At 48.0% G+C, this 19,457-nt stretch overlaps 2 protein-coding genes, 1 long non-coding RNA gene and 1 pseudogene across 5 annotated transcripts; 1 reads left to right on the forward strand and 3 right to left on the reverse strand.

Moving 5' to 3' along the window:
- Positions 1-1,470: 1,470 nt before the first annotated feature.
- On the reverse strand, positions 1,471-4,611 carry LOC105914046 (protein MEI2-like 7). The gene is made up of 4 exons (XM_012844636.1): positions 3,959-4,611; positions 3,752-3,859; positions 2,245-2,386; positions 1,471-1,674 (listed from the first exon to the last, which is right to left on the reverse strand). The coding sequence occupies exons 1-4, from the start codon at positions 4,609-4,611 to the stop codon at positions 1,471-1,473; spliced, it is 1,107 nt and encodes a 368-aa protein (XP_012700090.1).
- Positions 4,612-9,922: 5,311 nt separating this feature from the next.
- Positions 9,923-13,399, reverse strand: LOC105914527. 2 transcript variants are annotated; one of them, XR_001164278.2, is made up of 6 exons: positions 13,197-13,399; positions 11,789-11,877; positions 11,604-11,706; positions 10,871-11,087; positions 10,251-10,671; positions 9,923-10,143 (listed from the first exon to the last, which is right to left on the reverse strand). It is a non-coding gene; the product is annotated as an uncharacterized LOC105914527 (long non-coding RNA). The 2 variants fall into 2 exon arrangements; XR_001164279.2 differs by having other exon boundaries at positions 11,789-11,880.
- A 161-nt stretch (positions 13,400-13,560) lies between these two features.
- Positions 13,561-17,366, forward strand: LOC101784349 (vacuolar protein-sorting-associated protein 37 homolog 1). Of its 2 annotated transcripts, none has more exons than XM_004951774.2 (8): positions 13,561-13,825; positions 14,191-14,232; positions 14,656-14,871; positions 15,486-15,573; positions 16,118-16,157; positions 16,288-16,334; positions 16,544-16,664; positions 16,922-17,366. In XM_004951774.2, exons 2-8 carry the CDS (start codon positions 14,207-14,209, stop codon positions 17,080-17,082), a joined length of 699 nt encoding a protein of 232 aa, XP_004951831.1. In that variant the 5' UTR covers positions 13,561-13,825; positions 14,191-14,206; the 3' UTR covers positions 17,083-17,366. The 2 variants fall into 2 exon arrangements, with proteins under 2 accessions (XP_004951831.1, XP_004951830.1); XM_004951773.2 differs by having other exon boundaries at positions 14,196-14,232.
- A 968-nt stretch (positions 17,367-18,334) lies between these two features.
- LOC105914047 lies at positions 18,335-19,457 on the reverse strand (annotated as a pseudogene).

The raw sequence follows: 19,457 nt of genomic DNA on the forward strand, positions 1-19,457 counted from the left end.
TGCTCCTCAGGACACTTCCAGCAGGCGAGGCAGGTTCACTACCCTGCTATTGACCCCTACTGTATACGAGAACAAACCAAACCAAGAATTCGTTCTGCTGCCACCGCGCTACCCTCTCGTGCCGTCGCGCGTGAACCATTGCGGATCCATCTACACAAGAAGCATCGCTCCTGCTGCGCATCCGGTGGCCACATGCGCCGCTTGCTCCCGCCCGAGCCAACAAGGGGAGGAGAACGACGGCGGCCGGAGGAGGGAGAGGGACACTGCAGGAAACAGGCCGCCCGGACAGCGCCAGCAATGCAGCACGACCAGCAGACCAGCCGCGGACGAGCCGAACGATCCAAGGTACGTGCCGACAAACATGCTCCTGCCGAGGAGATATCGTCGCTCCCGGCTGCCGCAGCGCAGAGATCTCGATCGGCGACCGCGCCGGCCGAACGGCGAGCGGCTCCGGGTCTCAGGCGGACAGGTAACAGGTTTCAGTTTTCACCGAAGTGGCAACTGTTTGACCACGAACCCTCGCCCGCCCGCATTGATGGCGCCACGGATCCGGACACGCGCAGCGCAGGGAACAGAGATTCTCTTCGTCTCTCCTCGTTCTAGGAACCAACCACAACCAACCTCCTTGCAACTTGCAAGTGGCCATGGCCATGCATGCCACAACCCTACAACATCACAAGAGCTTCTACCAGTTCCATGCAGCAGGCAAGGCAGCACGAAAGTGAAAGTGGGACACACCACACAGACATTGCCTACCGTACCCTAGACGCCCTAGAGCCCTACAGGCAGCTGCCGCTGCTAACCCTAGCTGAACACACACAACACAACACAGCAGGTACAGATGACATGAGACACACACGCTGCACTACAGTACACGGACTACTGCTACGCTCAACGGTACAGACTACAGAGAACCGATCAGACCAGACCACTACGCAGCTACCGTCCAAAGTCCCCCAGCCTTCCCCTCCTCGCCGGGCGGCGTGCATCATGAACAAGAAGCGTGTTCTTGCAGGGATGTTTGGATAGCAGGTCCTAAATTTTAGCACCTGTCACATCGGATGTTTGGACACTAATTAGAAGTATTAAACATAGTCTAATTACAAAACTAATTTAGTCTAATTACAAAACTAATTGCACAACCCCTAGGCTAAATCGCGAGACGAATCTATTAAGCCTAATTAATCCATCATTATTTATATGATGACGGTACTCGCCATTGTCAATCATGGACTAATTAGGCTTAATAGATTCGTCTCGCGATTTAGCCTAGGGGTTGTGCAATTAGTTTTGTAATTAGACTATGTTTAATACTCCTAATTAGTGTTCAAACATCCGATGTGACATGTGCTAAAATTTAGCACATGTCTCCCAAACACCCCCGAAGGGGAAGGCATGCCTGACTTCGGATTGACCGCGCTTACACTACAACGAACGGGCTAGAGATGCACACATGCTTCCAGAGCAGCTTCACTGCTCCTTGGGCGCCGGCGTCGCTGCAGCGGCGCGCGCTGGCGCCGTCGTCGTGGCCGGACGCCGGGCGAGCCTGCCGAGGCGCTGGACGATGCCGCCGGCGGTGACACCGTCGCGCGGCGGCGAGAAGACGGCCGGGAGGAACTCGTCCTCGCACTCCAGCTTCAGCTGCTTGAGGTGACGCACCAGCTTCGCCTGGCCCTGCGCACACATCCACACCCATCCATGACCATCCATCCATCAATCACAGCCGCATCATCATGATTCTGAAGGAGAAGGGCATCGCATCAAACCTTTTTTTAAGTAAAACACATCAAATCGTTTTTAGGAGTACCCAACAAAAACAAGGCCATGTTTAGTTACTCCCAACTCCCAACTTTGATACTATGCAAAAAGAAGATTCCCCATCACATCAAACTTGCGGTACATGCATGGAGTACTAAATGTAGATGAAATTAAAAACTAATTGCACAGTTTTGTTGTACTTTGCGAGACGAATCTTTTGAGCCTAATTAGTCAATATTTGGACAATAATTCACAAATACAAACGAAACGCTACAGTGTGCTACAGTGCTGTAACAGTAATTTGGCACCTCCCAAATTCCCCAACTAAACACGGCCCAAGCTTACTCCTAGTCCTAGCTAGCTGCAGGCTGCATCATCAGCCGCCATGCATCCTTGTGGTCGTGGGGCTCATCTTTGCGTTGCGTCTTTAATAGTTTATTCAATTTGTTCGCAGGAGGAAGAGGATGAGGATATGTGTGTGTTCACCTGGATCTTGGCCGGGACGATCTGGATCACCTTCTTGGAGCCGTGCACCGTCCAGCCGGACCCCTGCAGGGAGTAGTAGAGCATGCGGGACGCCGCCGTGGTGGTGAAGTTGATGAACGCGTAGCCGAAGTTGCAACCCCGCCTGCACATCATCAATTCAAGGTTACATCACAATATCACATGGATTTGTTTGATCGCAATCGAATTCATAAGAACCAATACACACAGCAAATGCAGAAGCAAACAAGATGCATACAACCACATCAGTTCATCAAGTGGTTACTACTTATGCAGATAGATTTGAAGTAACACAAAAGCATCCGATTAATTTGTTCCTCCAAAAAATTATTGGCATCAAGTTTCATCTTTGTGTTGGTTTGTCTCTTTGTTCTTTACCAGCTTTTCACAGGGGGAGGACTGAATAAGAGACTGAAATTTGTGTGTACAAAAGAAGAAAGTACCCTGAAAGTTCACTTTCGTTAACCTTATACTTACAGGTTTCGTTCATGTGGCCTTAAACAGCATATATCCAGTAATTCGCACCAAGAAAGTGCAGTATTTTAGTCTACAAGAAAATGCTAGTGACTACTCCGTAGCCTACAGCTTTGTGGCAATGGCCAAAGTCGTCGACAAGCAAATGCCGGCAAATTAATCTACATACTTGTGGCCATTGGCCAAGCTCGTCAAGAAGAAAATGCAGGAAACTAATCTACAAATATCACCATCGGATTTTATTTGTGCACGACAAAGGGATAATTAGAAGATCATATAATATCAGTACTACTTATGGCCACTGAGCTTCGTCAAATTTGTTGTTCCATAGACAAAAATGTTAGCATCAAATTTCACTTGTGCTCTTTTGTCTACTTGTTCTTCAGCTTTTTCCAGAGCAAGGACAACTGAAGCCTGCCTTTGTGTGTGTACAAAACAAGGAAAAGAAAGGGAAAGTACTCTAAAAGTTCACCTTCCTTGCACTTTCCTACAGTTTTCATGTGCTTTCAAATATCACTACAGCAGGGACCCTCAAAGAAAAAACAGGGAGTACTACTACATATACCAATTTGCGCAAAAACATGCAGGAAATAATTCTACACTCGTGTGCAAATTGCAATGGCACAGAAAAAACACTGCAATAGTGTGGCCAGAGGAGAAATGGACGTCCAACAAGCAGATGCAGCAAATATTCAACACAAATATTCCTTGCAAGAAATTATTCTGCCCTACTATCAAAGTTTTAATCTTTCAAAAACTATCAAATTTTTTTTGTTTTGTTCTGTCGACTGTCTCCTTGTTTTATAGCCCTTTTCAGAACAAGGACAACTGAACCCTCTCGTTCTTGTATGTGTCAAAAGAAGAAAAGGAAAAGGAACACAATGTGATCGAGTATGTGACCTCATTTTTCATTCAGACTTTGCCTTTCATGCAGGTTAATTTCATGTAGTGTTCTCCCCCAACAAATTGCAGCAAGAAAATGCAGGCAGTTTTACAAGTGATCTGGACTCATCACCTGAAATCCATCGGCAGGTAGAGAACGTCGTACGCGGAGACGACGGCGCCGGCGGCCGTGTTCACGAGCTTGCAGTGCTGGTCGAGCAAGGAGATCATGTCGCTACTCCTGCACACATCAAACACCAATGAAGAATCATTTGGATGGGGGTCAAGAACAAGAACAGAACGCCGCCATTGTGATGATCGCTGCTGGTCAAGCGCGTACCTCAGCTTGTTGGGGATGTTGCGGAGCATGACAGTGTTGGTGATCCAACCGACCGCCGGCTCCGGCAGTCTCTTCCACCACCGCGGCCGCCTCGTCGTGTACTGAGGCGGCGGCGGCGAGCTCTCCCGCTGCGCCTTCGCGGCGGCGCGCGCGCGCGGGCCGGCCGCTTTCCGGGGCCGTGGCGCCTTGGTCTTGGACTTGGCCTTGGCCACGCTCCTCTCAGCCTTCCGCCGCGCCGCCCGCGGCTTGCGCGGCCCAGCCGCCGGCACCAGGGCAGGCGGTGCTGCGGCGTCGGGTGTGGGTCCCTGCCACGGCTTCACGGCCACGGCAGCCGCGGCCTGCCGCTTCCCCGCGCCGCCGAGTCCGGAGAACGCCGCCATGAGCTTGTGCGGCGGGCGGCCGTGCACCGCCGCCGCCGCCGCGGGGACGCCGCCCTTGCAGACGGCCGGCGGGGAGGAGGGCGGCTGGACGGGGAAGCAGAAGCCGATGTGGCCGGCGGGAGGGGCGGCGACGCAGCAGTAGGTGATGAAGGGGAACTGCGGCGGGCAGGCGGCGTCGACGGGCGGGAACGGGGGCGGCGCCGGCGGGGCGAGGTGGAGCCCGTAGGGGCACGGGAACGGCGGCGCGGCCGGGTTGAGCTTCGTCGCGGCCATGGTGGCGGCTCCGGTGGGAGGGGCGAAGCGGATGGAAGGAGACGGCGGCGAGGGTTAGTTGCAATGCAAGCAGGAACGCACTCTGAGACGATGCGAAGCGCGGCCGCGTTCGCTGGAGACATGGCCGCCTTTATTATGGAGCCGAGCGTGGCGAGGTGGGGAGCTGCTGTGTTGGCTCGGGCGCAGCGTTGTGTCACTGCAGGTGGGACCCGCATGCATGGGAGTCGGAGGGCCGCGAGCTCTGTAGTTCAGGTTTGAGTTTGATTGACTAAATGATTGGTGTGAATGTGTGATGCATGGTGTGTGTTCCAGATAAAATCTTGCCACGTCATATGGCAACAGGAAAACAGAACTGTTAAGATGTGAAAATAAATAAATAAATGTACAATTTTATTTTTTGCAATGAGGAGTTGTAGCACTCTACGAGAGAGCATGCACGGCAAGAGATCGAGTCCAGAGATCGGGCACGAATGCACGATCGATCAGACCCGTGTTGGGTAGAAAGAAGCAAGAGTGGTAACGTGCTTCGCTACTGTCCAAACCAAACCAAAGCGGTGTCCGGCCGCAGCGGCAGCCTTGTCCTCCCCATCGGCTGCCTGCCTGCCGGCCGGTGGATGCATGAGGATGAGGCGCTCGGAAAAGAGAAAGGGGAAGGTGTGCGCAGCGCCACAGCCTGCAGCCTCCGGATTGGCCGTGCGGCATCGCGTGCCAGCCCAGCCACTACTCCTGTCGCCGGCCGCCAGGCAGGTGTCAGCAACCCTCCTCCTTGATCCAACAGAACAATACGAGTGGTAGTGTGATACAGTAGTAGCTGAGTTTAGGATACAGATATAAGAGAGTAGAATTCGGGAAAGGGCAGCAAAGCAAGGGAATGGAAATAGACTAGAGATTCATTAGGGATCACCGGAGAAGAAGATCGGAGTACAGGGGAAGGAAGAGCAACAGAGAGGAAGGAGAACAACACGAGAGACTTGTTTCTGATAAAGTTCATCGATGCCCGCAACACTCGATAGAGTTGCTGCTCCTTTTGTAATTTCTGTCTAGGCAAGGCCCAACCAAATCACGCCCCGAGCCCATACAACGGCCCAAGCATAGGATGTTCCTAACAGCAGGTTACTGGGAGAGGACGTCGCCGACGAGGTGCGCGCGCGGGGGATGACCGGCCGGCGCCTTGCCGTGGGCCGTGGCAGGGGGAGCAGAGCAGGATCGGAAGGTACCAAGTAGCATTCTTAGCGCCCGTAATAGCGGTCGCTACCGCTACAAGGTAGCGGACTATTTAAGACAGTATGTTCGGATTTAGCGATCGCTATTGTCCACTATTGCTTGCTATTGTGGCCGCTATTGCTCATATTAGACCGCCATTTGCTACATATATGATTCAGGTGACATATAAACATGAATAATGGTAATAATAATGTTTAAAATAATTATTTAGATAGTGATAAAGGATTATGGGATAAAAATGATTTTTTTTATTTATTAATATGAGAACTTAATATTAATATATATTCATAAATTTTAATTATATCTATTTATTTGTGATTCTTACCTTGAAATGTAACCGCTAAATTAAAATTTTAGCTTTTTTAAAATAAACTTGATGCTAATATTCATATATACTCTAAATTCTGCTACTAGAACTTAACGTCCGCTATAGCACACGCTATCACGATCTGCTACACCCATCTTAATCTGCAACCAAACCGCTCAATAACTTTAGTACCTTGGATCGGATCGATCTCGTCGGCGGAAGATGACAAGACCTGGGGGAGCGACACGCACACGCTGTCCATGATCCACTAACCGCGGCAGGCGCGCGGCACTGCCATCTGATCTGATGCACGTCTAGTCTCACCGCCGCTGCTTGGGCTTAACGTAATACGGCGCTATAAAAACTGATCAAGTGCTGATGCTCACAAAAGAAACAAGCTTAATTTGTGTGCAGCTAAAAGGACTAGTGTGCTCCAGCTGCTGGCTTGCAGTTTGGCTACATTTGTACGTGCATGCAATTAATAACATACGTGCTGTGAAACAACGTTAAAAGTGGTTCTAACTATGGGAAACAGTAAAAAGATAACGCGCTTGAACTTTGAAGCGAAGCGGCATTCAGTAAAAAGAAAAGGATAATGTGTTTGAAGCGAGAATAATGCCGCTTCGCAAAATGTGTTTGAGCGAGATTGCCTCATCATGCGTGACAATCGGGGGCTGTAGCCAAGCAAAGCCACCACTATACTTGATTGGTGGTTAGCGAAGAAGCCTTGTTATTTTGGTTTGCTGACCCATATGGATCAATAAAAGGAATGTCAGTATTTTTGGGCTCGCACAAAATCGTAAGCTAGGAGGTTCTTTCTTTTTTTTTCTGAAGCGGCCGGCATTACTGCCCAGCATGTATTGATAGAGAAGAGTGTTTGAAAACTGTACAGCAAGAAAATCCAAAAACAGAAATAGAAAGGAAACATGAGAAGACGCGCAGGCTAAAAACATCAGGGATGATCCCTCTAAGCCGGTTCGCTCCTGCAGCACACCAGGTTGCTGCCTCCTCTTTTATCTTTGCGAGAAGACCTTCAGATGGTAAGCTAGGTGGTTCTTTCAAGAATAAAAAAGGGGACGCTTCCATGTGAATAGCGGCTGAGGTCAAACATCTTTCACGAATATTACAGTTTGCTTGAGCATGTCTTGTTCTTCTTATTTTTTTCCCCCTCTGCTTCCATGGTGGCATCGGCAAGGATATTCCTTTTTTCTTTCGATTCAGTAACTCTGAGTACTGCCTCTCTCCTCCTTTTCAGTATAGCAGGCAACTCTCATGCCAATTTGTTTAAAAAAATTTTAAAAAAGGAAAAAAAATAGGCATACATATATGTCATATGTGGGCAGGGAAAAAAAATAGCCGTACACATATGACATATGTGGGCTTGCCCTCTAAGAATCCTAGGAGACAAGTTTGGGCGACTGTATGATTCAATCCGCTTGAGTTTCATAATTTGGATTGCAGAACGAGCATAATTTGGATTGCAGAACGATATATGTATGTGGCGCTAACAAGTCGAACATAGCCCAACTACAGCCTGGCCCAATAAGCCTAAGCCGGGGGCTCCAGGCCTGCTTCTGCGTCCGTTTTTTTTTTCTTCAAATAATCTTCTGCGTCCGGATTGGCCGTGCGGCATGCATCGAGCTGCGGTATCGCGTGCCAGCCCAGCCAGACCACTCCTGTCGCCGGCGGCGGTTGGCGGCCGGTGAGTACGTCGCCGACGAGGTGTGCGCGCGGGTGTGACCGGCCGGCCGTGGGGAGCAGAGCAGGATCGGATCTCGTCGGCGGAAGATGACGAGACATGGCGGGCGCATTAGCAGCGACACATACACATGGCGCATTAGCGCGCGCGCACAGAGAGATCTAGAGAGAGTTTGTGGAGTAGTGTGTTGTGGGCGTGTCGTGTTTGTGGAGTAGTTTAGCTACATTTGTACGTGCATGTATAAGTGACATACGTGCTGCGAAACGACGTTAAAAGTGATCCCAACAGTAAAAAGATAATGTGTTTGAAGCGAAGCGGCACTCAGTAAAAAGGCAATGCGTTTCAAGCGAGAATGCCGCTTTGCTGAATGTTTTTGGAGCGAGATGCCTCGTGTGCGACATTCGGGGACTGTAGCCAAGCAAAGCACCACTACGGTCAGGAAAGAAGCCTACTAGTTATTTTGGTTTGCTGACCCATATGGATCAATAAAGAGGAATGTAAGAATTTTTGAGCCCACACAAAATCGTAAGCTAGGAGGTTCTTTGAAGAATAAAAAGGGGAAGCTTTCATGTGAGTAGCGGCTGAGGTCCGACATCTTTCATGAATATTACGGTTTGCTTGAGCATGTTTTGTACTTCTTGTTTTCCCCCTCTGCTTCCTTGGTGGCATCGGCAAGGTGACTCCTTTTCTTTTTTTTGGTATAGTAATTCTTCGAGTTCTGACTCTGTCCTCCTTTTCAGTGTAGCAAAGTAAAGCAGGCAACTCTCGTGCCGATTCGTTTTAAAAAATAAAAAAATAAAAAAATAGCTATACATTTATGTCAAATGTTGGGGCCGACTGTATGATTCAATACGCTTGAGTCTATAATTTGGATTGCAGAACGAGCATGCCGCTCGCGCAGTCAACCCGTTCGGTACGCAGCGCTGGTCACCTTTCAGGTGGGCGGCGTTGGCTTAGCTTGTCCGTGTGGTACTAATTGAACCCCAAGCGGCAGATTGCAATTAGCGGATCGAACAAACAAACGCAAAGTGTCGATCACAGCCCAACTAGAGCCTGGCCCAATAAGCCTAAGCCGTGGGGGCGCCAGGCCTGCTTCTGCGTCCGTTTTCGCGCGAGCGCGGCGGCCCAACAACTCTGACGCAACTCAGCTGGTACAAAACAAATCCAATGCTTCGATCTTATAAGCAACAAGATTTTGAGTTTATGTTCTTTGAATTCCAGTCTAAGATTGCAGAGAGCAAACGGAAACAGTTGCGGAGACGCCAGCTTCCAACCCCTTATTGTCCATCTGGTTGTGGTTCTAGTGAAACATGACTTCTGTGAACTCCAGCCTCAGATTGCAGACAACAAATAGCTGCGTACTGTCGACATAATTGGGTTTACCATGACAGTGTTCCAGGTCCCTAGATGCTTCTGAACCTTTCTCTTATAACAGTAACTCTTTCAGTGTGCATCGCCGATTTGCATGCGATCCGCTGCTCTCTCCTCTGAACATTGTACCCCCAATGCGTACAGTTGAATTGAAGGTTGCGATGCTCCTTTGGAGATTGTTCATGCTGAGTTCAAGGACGCCGAGGGATGCCAATCTTAGCAGCTGCGGCGGGGTGACTCCTGTCAGGTTATTCAGGGGGGAGACCGAGGTAGGCCAGTGCCGGCGAGAGGTTCCCTATCGAAGAAGGGATGCGTCCTGAGAGTTGATTGGAACCTAGAGCCAGCACGGCGAGGTTGACAGGTCTGCCTATCTCCGGTGGGATTTCTCCTGCCAGGTTGTTAAATTCTACGGCGAGGAATCGAAGGTTGACAATGCGTCCGATCCGATAGCGGTGGTGCCAGTCTCACATGGCCAGAGGGGGATGCGAGGAGGAAGACGAAGAGCAGCAAGAGAGGCTCGAGGCGCGGCGCCATTGCTGAGCAGAGGACTGGGGCTGAGCCATATGGCAGGATCCGGGATCCCTACGCCAATGCTTGCGTTACAGGATCTCCTGCTGGAGTAACTGCAAGACATGTTTCACCTCGCCGTGTCCACTGAACTTTTGATCAATTTCTACCACTACAGCACACCTTGGACACTGGACAACCTATAAATTTCGATCAAGCGCTAGTTAACTGGACGTGCAAGCTTATAAGCATCTGTTGGCATCGAAATACTGACGTCAGGCTCATCATAAGGTCTTCCTTTTGTTTCATCAACCACATTTGCAAACAAGGAAGTATAAGACTCAAGACATGACTCGGTGGTTGCAATAAACAACAGGCCAATCGTTGTAGTTGGACTCCTCCATTTCATAAACCCCTATCAGACCTGCAACAAGAGCATGGACAGTTAGCCTGGTTACTTCTCACTAATAAGAAAAACCGATCGCATCTTGTAAAGTAACAGAATGGCACAACATGGATGTTGGTGTGTACCTATGCTTCAGGTTTCTTTCTTCTGCCTCTTCTAGCATCTCGTGGGAGCTTCAACAAAAAACCCAACCAGTTCAAGGGTCGATGAAGCAAGGACTCGCCCAAACATCCCCTTTTCCTCTTGCACCCTTCTGAACTTTTGGAACTGAAGAAAAGAGCACAAGTCTTCCACCCCAAATCCTGTGACGCATACCGTCCTCTTGGAAGGACTCACTTCGATTCCATCATCTGTCTCTTGGCACACACCCACAACCTGCTCCTCTGCACCATGAAGTATGCCAAAAGAGTCTTCATTCCTTCTTTGATACTCTGTCACAGAGTACACAGCAACCAGTGGACCATGCATCCTTAAGTTATCCAGTGCTTCAGACAGACCTTCAGGATTTTTCGTATCGAACAGCTTGTAGTCCGAAATTGTGCATCGCTGGCCAAATACAAGTCATGTAAACATGTCACATGTAAACAATGATAAATGCAGTACTAACAATTTAGAACAAAAAGATTGTGGAATAGAAGATTTTTGTTATCCGGAGGAATTATTCATTGCAAGAAAATACAACAGTATACCATATTGGACTAGGTTATTCTGAGGGGCATTTGTGAACTAGGAGAGGCAATATTACCTTTGTTGGGATGCCTTCAGGATTCAGTTCTACTGCTCCTGTGCTTTTAAGTATCTCAGCAACCTTGATTAGCTCACTCAATCCATCAGAGGACGGTTCCTTCTTCATATGTGTGTACTGCTCGTACAACTCATATGGCGATAGCTCTTTGATGATATGTCCCTTCACCCTACAATTTGCTTCCAAGCTGAGGTAGTTCAAAAGAAGAGAGAAATTCCTACAGAAATCGCAAATGTTAGCATTCTCACTAGACGGGAGGATAATTGAACAGATAGACAAGGAGGAAGCTGTAGGAGATCATGCTAGCATCTAGTGGGGATGAGGCATTGACACACTCAAATCATATGACATGGCACCCACAATGACAAGATCATCTAGCAAAACCCACCCAAGGGGCAAACTGACCAAAGTTTAAAACCTGAGGGGGGTTAAATTGACTAAAAGCCACTTTAAGGGCTTATCTGCCCAAACAACCCAATTTGAAACCTAGGGGTTAAATGGACTAAAAAAAAACTTCAAGGGGTTATCAGCCCAAACACAATACTAGGTGCACTAAAAAGAATTTCAGGGTCCTACTTCCTAGAAGCTGTAAAGCAACTATTTTCCAAGAGTAGACACGGAAAGATGCCATAACCCAACAAAGTAGAACGGTGCAACATACTACTCAGAAGTCAAACCATAAATACAGAAACCCAGACAAACACATAAAAAATAAGGAGTAAAGACATTCAACCTTCATCATGATCTTTAGCATGTGATAAGACGGTTTGTCCTTCAATGACCCTTTCATGCCATGTCCATAAGAAATATGCATTGGCATACTTTTTTGACATATCCTGTGATAAGAAATAGTATCAAATATTCGAACTTTGAATATGAAGTAACAACAAATTAAGAATCATCTCTATCATCACTAACTTCAGTAGTATCAGTAGGCTGATGACTCGCAAGCTTTTCCATAGATGCTGACATGCTGTTGTAGGCAAAGATGGTAGCTCCTGTTGAACCTGCTGTTACAAAAGAATGTGTTGCAACAAAGGTTATAGCGTGGCTAAAATTTCGGGGAAAATGATGGAATATTTTAGTGCGCATATGCAACCATCCTAGTGAAGAGCTCTTCATCTGCAAGTGATATGTGGCATGCAACCCCAGATGGGTTTCTGGTCAATGTGCTCAAGGAAATAGCATCATGGAGATGCTATGGTTTCAGTCTGAACAAGGAGACTATTTTTTTTTTCTCAAACGTGCAGGAGGTGTGTGTCATTGTATTAATAGGTAGAAAAAAGCGGTCCGATTACACGCCGAATCCACGGCTGGGGTTAGTTCCAGCAAGGTGCCTCTAATAATAGCAAGAAGACTATTATGAGCAAGGTGATGTAGTTCCAGCAAGACAACATTTACCTTGATTATCAGGATTCAGGAGGGTGTATAAGATTAAGATACTTATCTAGTGCTTGCTAAAATACCAGAATGTTTTGTCAAGCAACAGGATCAGCTATCGCCAGAGCATTTCATGCTGTTACTCCAGTTAGCCTCTGAGGTAAATTTCTGGATCATGGGGATCACGGCTCAGGATAACAACAGGAGTCAGCACATGACCAGGGTACAAAGTGATCAAGACACTCGTTTCATCAACAACAAAGGCAAGTTTGTTGTTTACTGTGAATTCAGTAATGGACAGAAAATGTTTGATGAATTATCGCCATGGGAGAGAAGAAGTGGTTTCAGTCCTGGAAATTTTAGAGTGCATAATAGTTAACTGATGCTCGACAAGATGCCATCATGGCAACAAGGTGGCTTTAGCCTCTAACTATCTGCAATGGAAGGTGGTCAATTAGTGTGTGAGGAGATACCGTCATGCAGTTTTTGCGGTTCCAGTGTTGGAAGCCAAGCTGTTATCTGTGAGAAGCTGATACAATGTGAAAAGATAGCAGAGTATCTCATCAGTCTGTCCATCACTCGGCCACGGGACCCCCTGGGGTGTTTGCTACATTTTGTGCAGTGAAGTATGGAAAGGGGATGGACCAAGTTCTTGACATCATGAGCAAGCAAGTGTTGTCTTTTGCCTCAGTTCACGATGAATCAAATATGACGCTGAAATGCAGCTCAACCGAGGATAATTGTGCACAGATGAGGCTGCAGCTACTGGCGGATGATAGTGGGTTGACAATCCCTAAGGCACTGGTGAGATGAATTGCACAACCAAGGCAACCGATACAAACGCGAGGTGAGGCTCTAGCGGGCGATACACACGGACTGGATCCTTTGCAACAAGGTTCGCATTAGATTAGGGATTGGGGAGGGAAAGGGAGAGAAGAGAACTCACCCTCAATCGGTTTGCTAGTGGCGGCAGCGTAGGGTTCATGGCGGTGGGGATGCCGGAGCGACGGCTGTGCGGCGGCCGCGTGTAGGTTTCGGCAGCGGGGGATGTGGTGGCGGCGGTGGGCGGAGGCGATTCCGGTTGGCGCGATGCCCCGGAGTAGCGGCGGCGTGGGGTTTCTGACGGCGGTGGACCGAGCGATGTGGGAGGCGGTGTGGCCGGGGGCCGAGACGGTGAGGCGAGAGGTGGGCCCGTCGTGTACCCCAGTGCGGAGAGTTACAGCCCAACAACATCCTAACGCGTCGGCTTCGCGTATGGCCCAAACGGGTGTGGGTCTTTTCTGCTCAGCCGGCCCAAATGTTTACGCGTGCGGCAAAGGAATGAGCCCAACCGCGTCGCTTCGACTCTTCTCTCTCCTCCGGTTCTCTCCGTCGTCTGGTCCGGCAGCTGCCCCAAAATCGCCTCCACACTTCCTCGTTCCTCCGTCGAAGGGCGAAGCAACCACCGCGAGCGCAAGGCGAAGACTCCTCGCTGCGCGCCGCAGCCGCGCCTTCTTCTCCGTCCGAGCTCTCTTCCACTCCTCCGATTCGTGCTCGCCCAGCTCTGGTGGGTAGTGGTTGACGGCCGGCGACGAGGTGGGTCCTCCTCCTCCCTCTCTCGGATTGAGGCATGGTGGTCACTAGGTTAGGGTTTTCGGGTTCGGGGTCGTCGGGGGAGGGCTCCATGGCCGGCGGGCTTAGCCTAAGAGGAGCGTCTAGCGGCGGCAGTGGTGGATCGAGGGTGGCGAGGCGAGTGATTCAGCCTGGTCGATATTTAACGAAATGATTGTTTTCGATGATGGGACTGATTATCTAACAAGCACTAAGTACAACTGCTATGCTATTTGCATCGGGATATATTTAGGCATTCACTTCGACGTTCACGAATCATAAGGGTTCAAACATTTCGGATTGCATCACTGATCAGTTTATCGATTGACATGTAACCTTCTCTCTATCAGTGCAGATTTCTCTGCGATGAGCTGGAGATTTCCTCGTTTCGGGTATGTTGGACCTGGCTTCTTCTTTTATCTGCCTAAACTAACTAGGTTTAAGATGTTCCTGTATACATCTGGTTACCTGTTGTATTCAGAACCTCTTAGTTTCAAATAAGTTGTCTGATCACAATACTTTAGTACCTAGTTTTTTTTGTGTTCTGTACAACCCTACAGACATTTAAGAAGTTATGAAATTGCGCGTGTTTTACTCCATAAGTCCATTTGTTAACTAAAGAGAATTTATTGCTATCTGTGTCATTTCCTATGGATGCATCTTATACTGCTGTACTGAATGATTAAGGATAGCATGTATGAACTATGTATTAAGCGGTTCTGAAAATTTTGCTCTCTCTTGCAGTCTTGCTTACTACCTGAAATTTTGCTTCTCTTGCTTATTGCCATTGGCTCTGCTGAATTTTCTTGTAACAGCTCTCAGCAGCAGCAAACAGATCCAAATTTCCAGGACATACCTACGCAATCTTGGTACCCTCCCTCGGTGGTCGGCTCGTCTTCGCGTCCATCCACACCTACCTCTTCTAGTGCTAGCCCGCATCAAAGAGCTTCAGATCATCCTCAGTCTTCATCCCGTGGGCAACCATCTCCTGCTGAGGCTGCAGGGATAATTGCTCGTTTGAAGGATAAGAGGTTAGCACATATCCTTATTTTCTTTCATGATTTACTTCTATCTTTCTTGCATACAGGACTGTCTCGTTTCTTATATTTGTTATGGAATATGGATTGCTATTGAAATACTTTGTTACCCTTTGCTACAAGTTATATGTTTTTAGGGTTATCCCCAAACTGGGAGATTAGCAAAACTGTATCTAGATCTATGCCATGCGACTTCTCTAATTTTGTTACCTTAGATTATAATATGGCATGGTCCTTCAACTTATGCTATCATATCACAGATTGGCATCACACATTTGGATGGACATACGCAAGACTGGAAAATCCTTGAGTATGTTGTATATATGTTAAGGCTAGGCTGAATGACCAGAGTCAGGCAGCCTGTAGATATGTACTGCTTCTCTAAAACATGATAATTGGTGTAAGTTGGAGAACTAGTTGATAAGTGCTGTAGCATTTTGGAAGGACTGTTTGTGCATGGTTGATTTGTTGTGCTGTGTTCCTGAAATATATATGCTGAAAATGTGTTTATTTGCACAGTATTCAATTTTACTGATGATGCATTATTTGACTGGAGTCAAAAACCTTGTATATCTTGCTATCTTTTTAATCAAATCTTTTTTGTGCAGTATTGAGGAGTTACAGAGTCTATTGAAAGACAAAGAGGCATATAATGCATTCTTTAATTCACTTGATCAAGTTAAAACCCAGAACAATGTAAGCTATGTTGCATGTATCACCTTTTATACTTGTGATGTTGACATTGCCAGAGTTGTGATCCTTTCTGGATATAACACTACTTTTAATGCTCTTTGGTTCAGTGGTTCCAACAACTAGTGAGGTTCATAGGAGTGCTTATCCTCATTGGCGTTAGTTATCCACACACAACTGGTTATAGAAAATAGTTTTCAAATCTTCATGATCAGTTAATTATGTTGGAGTTGCGAACTCTTGCATACTACTCTCTCTTTTTTTCATTATTTTTTCTTTACAGTCTATCTCCTAGTGTACAATATGATTGAAAGCTTACAGATTTGTAGGTCCTAGTGTTCTAACACCTTAATACCTTATATTTTTCCTCTTCGTCCTCATCCATGTGTTGGTGATGGTTCTGCCACTATTTATATTGTGATGTTAACTGATGTTTATCTATATTAGATTGTTTTGTCTCAATGCCTTTTCTTTGGCATACCCACATAGGAAATTCCTGAAGAGTCTTGCATATTTCCTGACTTGGTGCTCTTTCTTAATGTTCATTCAGGTACATGATGAGCTTAGAAAGGAAACCTTGCAACTTGCAAGTGAGTTATACATTCTGTTTATATAGATAATGGTATTTCAGTTGGTTTCAAAGAAACAATAAGTACTCTTTGATTTGATGAGCTTCAAAATAGATATATGTAACCGGTTCTTTGGTATTGTAAACTACAGGGGAAAATTTAGAAAAGGAGCAGCGGATTTTGGAGCTCCGGAATCAGGTGCAGGACTGTAGCATGTCTTATCAAGAAAGATTGTTAACACTGTAGCCATGCTATTCATTATTAAAACAAATCATCATTGATAGTTTAAATTTGATTAATGCCATGATACAAAAACTATGCAAAACTGTTACTAAGTTTTGTTCATATTTTTTCAGCACTTCAACATTTCTTTGCTGATATTTCAGTTGTGTATATGATTTGTACAGTGCACAATAATAAGAACCACAGAACTGGCTGCTGCTCAAGACAGGTTAACTGATTTGGAGAGGCAAAAGGATGATATTATGATGTCCTATTCGCCTGCTGCACTGCTCGACAAGCTCCAAAGTAAGCACTTTGAACAGTTCACTTTTTTTTTTAAAAAAGCACTTTGAACAGTAGCCTGTACAGTCACTGTATCAGCCGCCTACTTTATCCGAGTTTGGTTACTTTCTGATTTGTAATTGATTGTAATGTACATTGAATGGTGCATCGCCTGCACATATTTGCCAGTTATGCACGGTGTCGTCATGCTAGGATCATGTTACTTCCAAGAACTTCATAAGATCTTACGTCGTATACTCACCACATTGTTGTGTGCTCAGCATCAATGGCAAAGCTGGACGAGGAGTCTGAGGAGCTGCATCAGAAGTTGTTGGAGAAGGACATCGACCTGCCTACCTTTGTGCAGAAGTACAAGAAGCTCCGCACCGCCTACCACAAGCAGGCGCTGCTTCATCTCGCCGGCCAGACCTCACTGCGCTGACATCCGTCCGTAGGCTGTCTTGTTGCATAGACGATCGTGGCGACTTCGTTGTACACCTGCTCGCTCATTCTTGTTCTGCACTCTGCTTGGCCCTGTTTTTGAGTGCAGCGTGTTGTAGGGCTTGAGAAACATAACACGAAGATTGCATGTATAGTTATGTCTGAAACGTTCCCTACGTTGTCGCGCGGTTACCTGCCGAGTGACCAGGTTGGATTTATATGCGGTAATCAAACCCATTGCCATTTTTTTAATATAAAGTGTTCGTGGGTACGTCAGTTTGGGTCTGACCAAAGTCATCGAAACTGCAATTTCTCAGAAATTTGCTTGCACAGTTTCGCACCGGGCAGAAGAATCAAAAGTAAGTTGTCGAGAAGATTCCCAGATGTCGACCAGCAAGTGTGTGTTCATGTTCAGACGAATCTGGGGTAGGCCTGCCGATGGGTATCCATATCCTCTCCTCGAAATCCACACCCATTTCAAATGAGGAGGATATGGGTATAAAATTATATACCCATTAGAAATGGGAAGGATAGGGTATGGGAGGATACAATTAATGGATATGTATATATATGTAGCATAAAGTTAATTATCCATTGGATATGGGTGGGATTGGGGAGGGTACGGAGTGAATAATAATTATTTGGATTTGGATATGAACAAGAGTGGGTTTGTCCATACCAATGTACGAAATAGCAGGCTATAGCGGCGCTATAGCGGTTGATGCTAACTGCCGCTACAATAGTGTTGTACTAATTAGCGGGTTATAGTGGGCTATAACGGAGCTATAACGGTTGAGCACAGCTCTGTGCTAAATCCCATAGCCCGCTATTTTGTACATTGATCCATGTCCTCCCCAGGCCTATCCAGGTGTACGTGTTCTAATAATGTCTTCCAAGACATGTTGTTCCCTTAGCAAAAGTAAACACACAAATATATTATTGGAAATACAATTTATCAGGATAAATCTGCCTATTGTATAAATTAAGAAGAAGAGCTTGGACGGGCCAAGTTAGCTTGAAAATATAAGCAGCAATACAAGCATAATTCCTGAGCATCGATTTCTAAATTTTAACCTCAATTTTCTCTCAAACGGCGAATCCGATTTCAGTTACTTTTAAACCATTAGATTTCTTAGAGTCAAAACTTTATGTGCCTATGGTCCATGTAATACATCGTTGTTCGAAGTGGATTTGCTTAACTGCAGACAATTACGGCACCACTTGCTTAGCTGCATGACATGCGTAATCATGAATCATCCTCTACATAGTAGACCACCAAGACGAGACACGAAGAACTCCACCAAATCCATCTCGTATGGCACAAACCTCCCATGCCGTTTACCAACGTACAGTCTCGGGAAGCAGTCCATGACCTTCTCTATCACCTTCTTCTCGAGGTCGAGGACGAAGACGCCGCCGCTCCTTCCCAGCACGAGCACCGACCCCCTGTCGAACTCATACCACTCCTCCAACCAGTGCTGCAATCCCGGGGGATCCTTTGAGTTCGTCGGCACCGCCGCCATTGCCATTGGTATGAGGAACACCTGGGTCCGGACCCACGTACGCGTCGTCTTCTCCGCCGCCGTCTTGCTGCATCCAAACGGTCGCGTGCGCGGGGTACATGCAGGCGACCGAGAGCTTGCCGTCCCGGCTGACGTGGAGCAGCGGCGTGCCCCCGGCGCGGACGGGGAGCTTCGCCAGCGAGACGCGCGCCGTGCCGCCCAGCTCCGCGCTGAGCTTGCACAGGCTGTGATCGCCTCGTGGCGCGCCGCGCGTGCTCGCTTTGAGATCGTCGTTGCACAGCCAGTGCACGGCGCCACGGTGGACGGCGGCGGGTCCCTCGCCGACGAGGGAGAGGCAGCGGCCGTCGAGGCACGCGGTGGGCGCGCCGCCCCAGCCGCGCGTGGCGGCGGAGTACGAGTGGAGGTACCGTTGGTAGCTCCCCTGCCGGGTGGCGAGGAGGAGCAGCTGCGAGAACGTGAAGCGCCCGGACGGCGGCGGCGGCGGGGACGATCCGTCGAGTTCGTCGCCGTCGGCGGCCGTGATGATGGCGTAGCCGTCGACGCACCAGCGGCTACCGGAGGAGCACTCTAGAGGCGGGAGGACGTGGCGTTCGCAGGTGGTAGGGTTGAAGAGGCCGAGGAGGAGGGGGCTGGTGTCTATCACCCGGTCGATGAGGTTGAAGGTCCGGGGCACGAGCTGCATTAGGACGACGCCGCGGCGCGCCGCCAGGGGCTGGGCGTAGTTGAAGGTGCCGTCGTCGTCGGCGACGAAGGAGGTGAGGGCGCGCTCCGTGGGGCCGAGCGGCGACCCCGGCGCCGGAAGGAAGGTGGGCGGAGAGACGGAGGTGCGCTGCGCCGCCCGCATCTTCGCCAT

Source organism: Setaria italica, chromosome I (assembly GCF_000263155.2).
Source record: "Setaria italica strain Yugu1 chromosome I, Setaria_italica_v2.0, whole genome shotgun sequence".
In the NCBI taxonomy this organism is placed as follows: Eukaryota; Viridiplantae; Streptophyta; class Magnoliopsida; order Poales; family Poaceae; genus Setaria; species Setaria italica.

Coding starts and splice junctions, on each gene's coding strand:
- LOC101784349 (XM_004951774.2), top strand. CDS start 14,207: ATGAGCTGGAGATTTCCTCGTTTCGG. Junction 16,158..16,287: donor GGAAACCTTGCAACTTGCAA/GTGAGTTATACA, acceptor TGTAAACTACAG/GGGAAAATTTAGAAAAGGAG. Junction 16,335..16,543: donor TTTTGGAGCTCCGGAATCAG/GTGCAGGACTGT, acceptor TGATTTGTACAG/TGCACAATAATAAGAACCAC.
- LOC105914046 (XM_012844636.1), bottom strand. CDS start 4,611: ATGGCCGCGACGAAGCTCAACCCGGCCGCGCCGCCGTTCCCGTGCCCC. Junction 2,387..3,751: donor TACCTGCCGATGGATTTCAG/GTGATGAGTCCA, acceptor GATGATGTGCAG/GCGGGGTTGCAACTTCGGCT. Junction 1,675..2,244: donor TCGTCCCGGCCAAGATCCAG/GTGAACACACAC, acceptor ATGTGTGCGCAG/GGCCAGGCGAAGCTGGTGCG.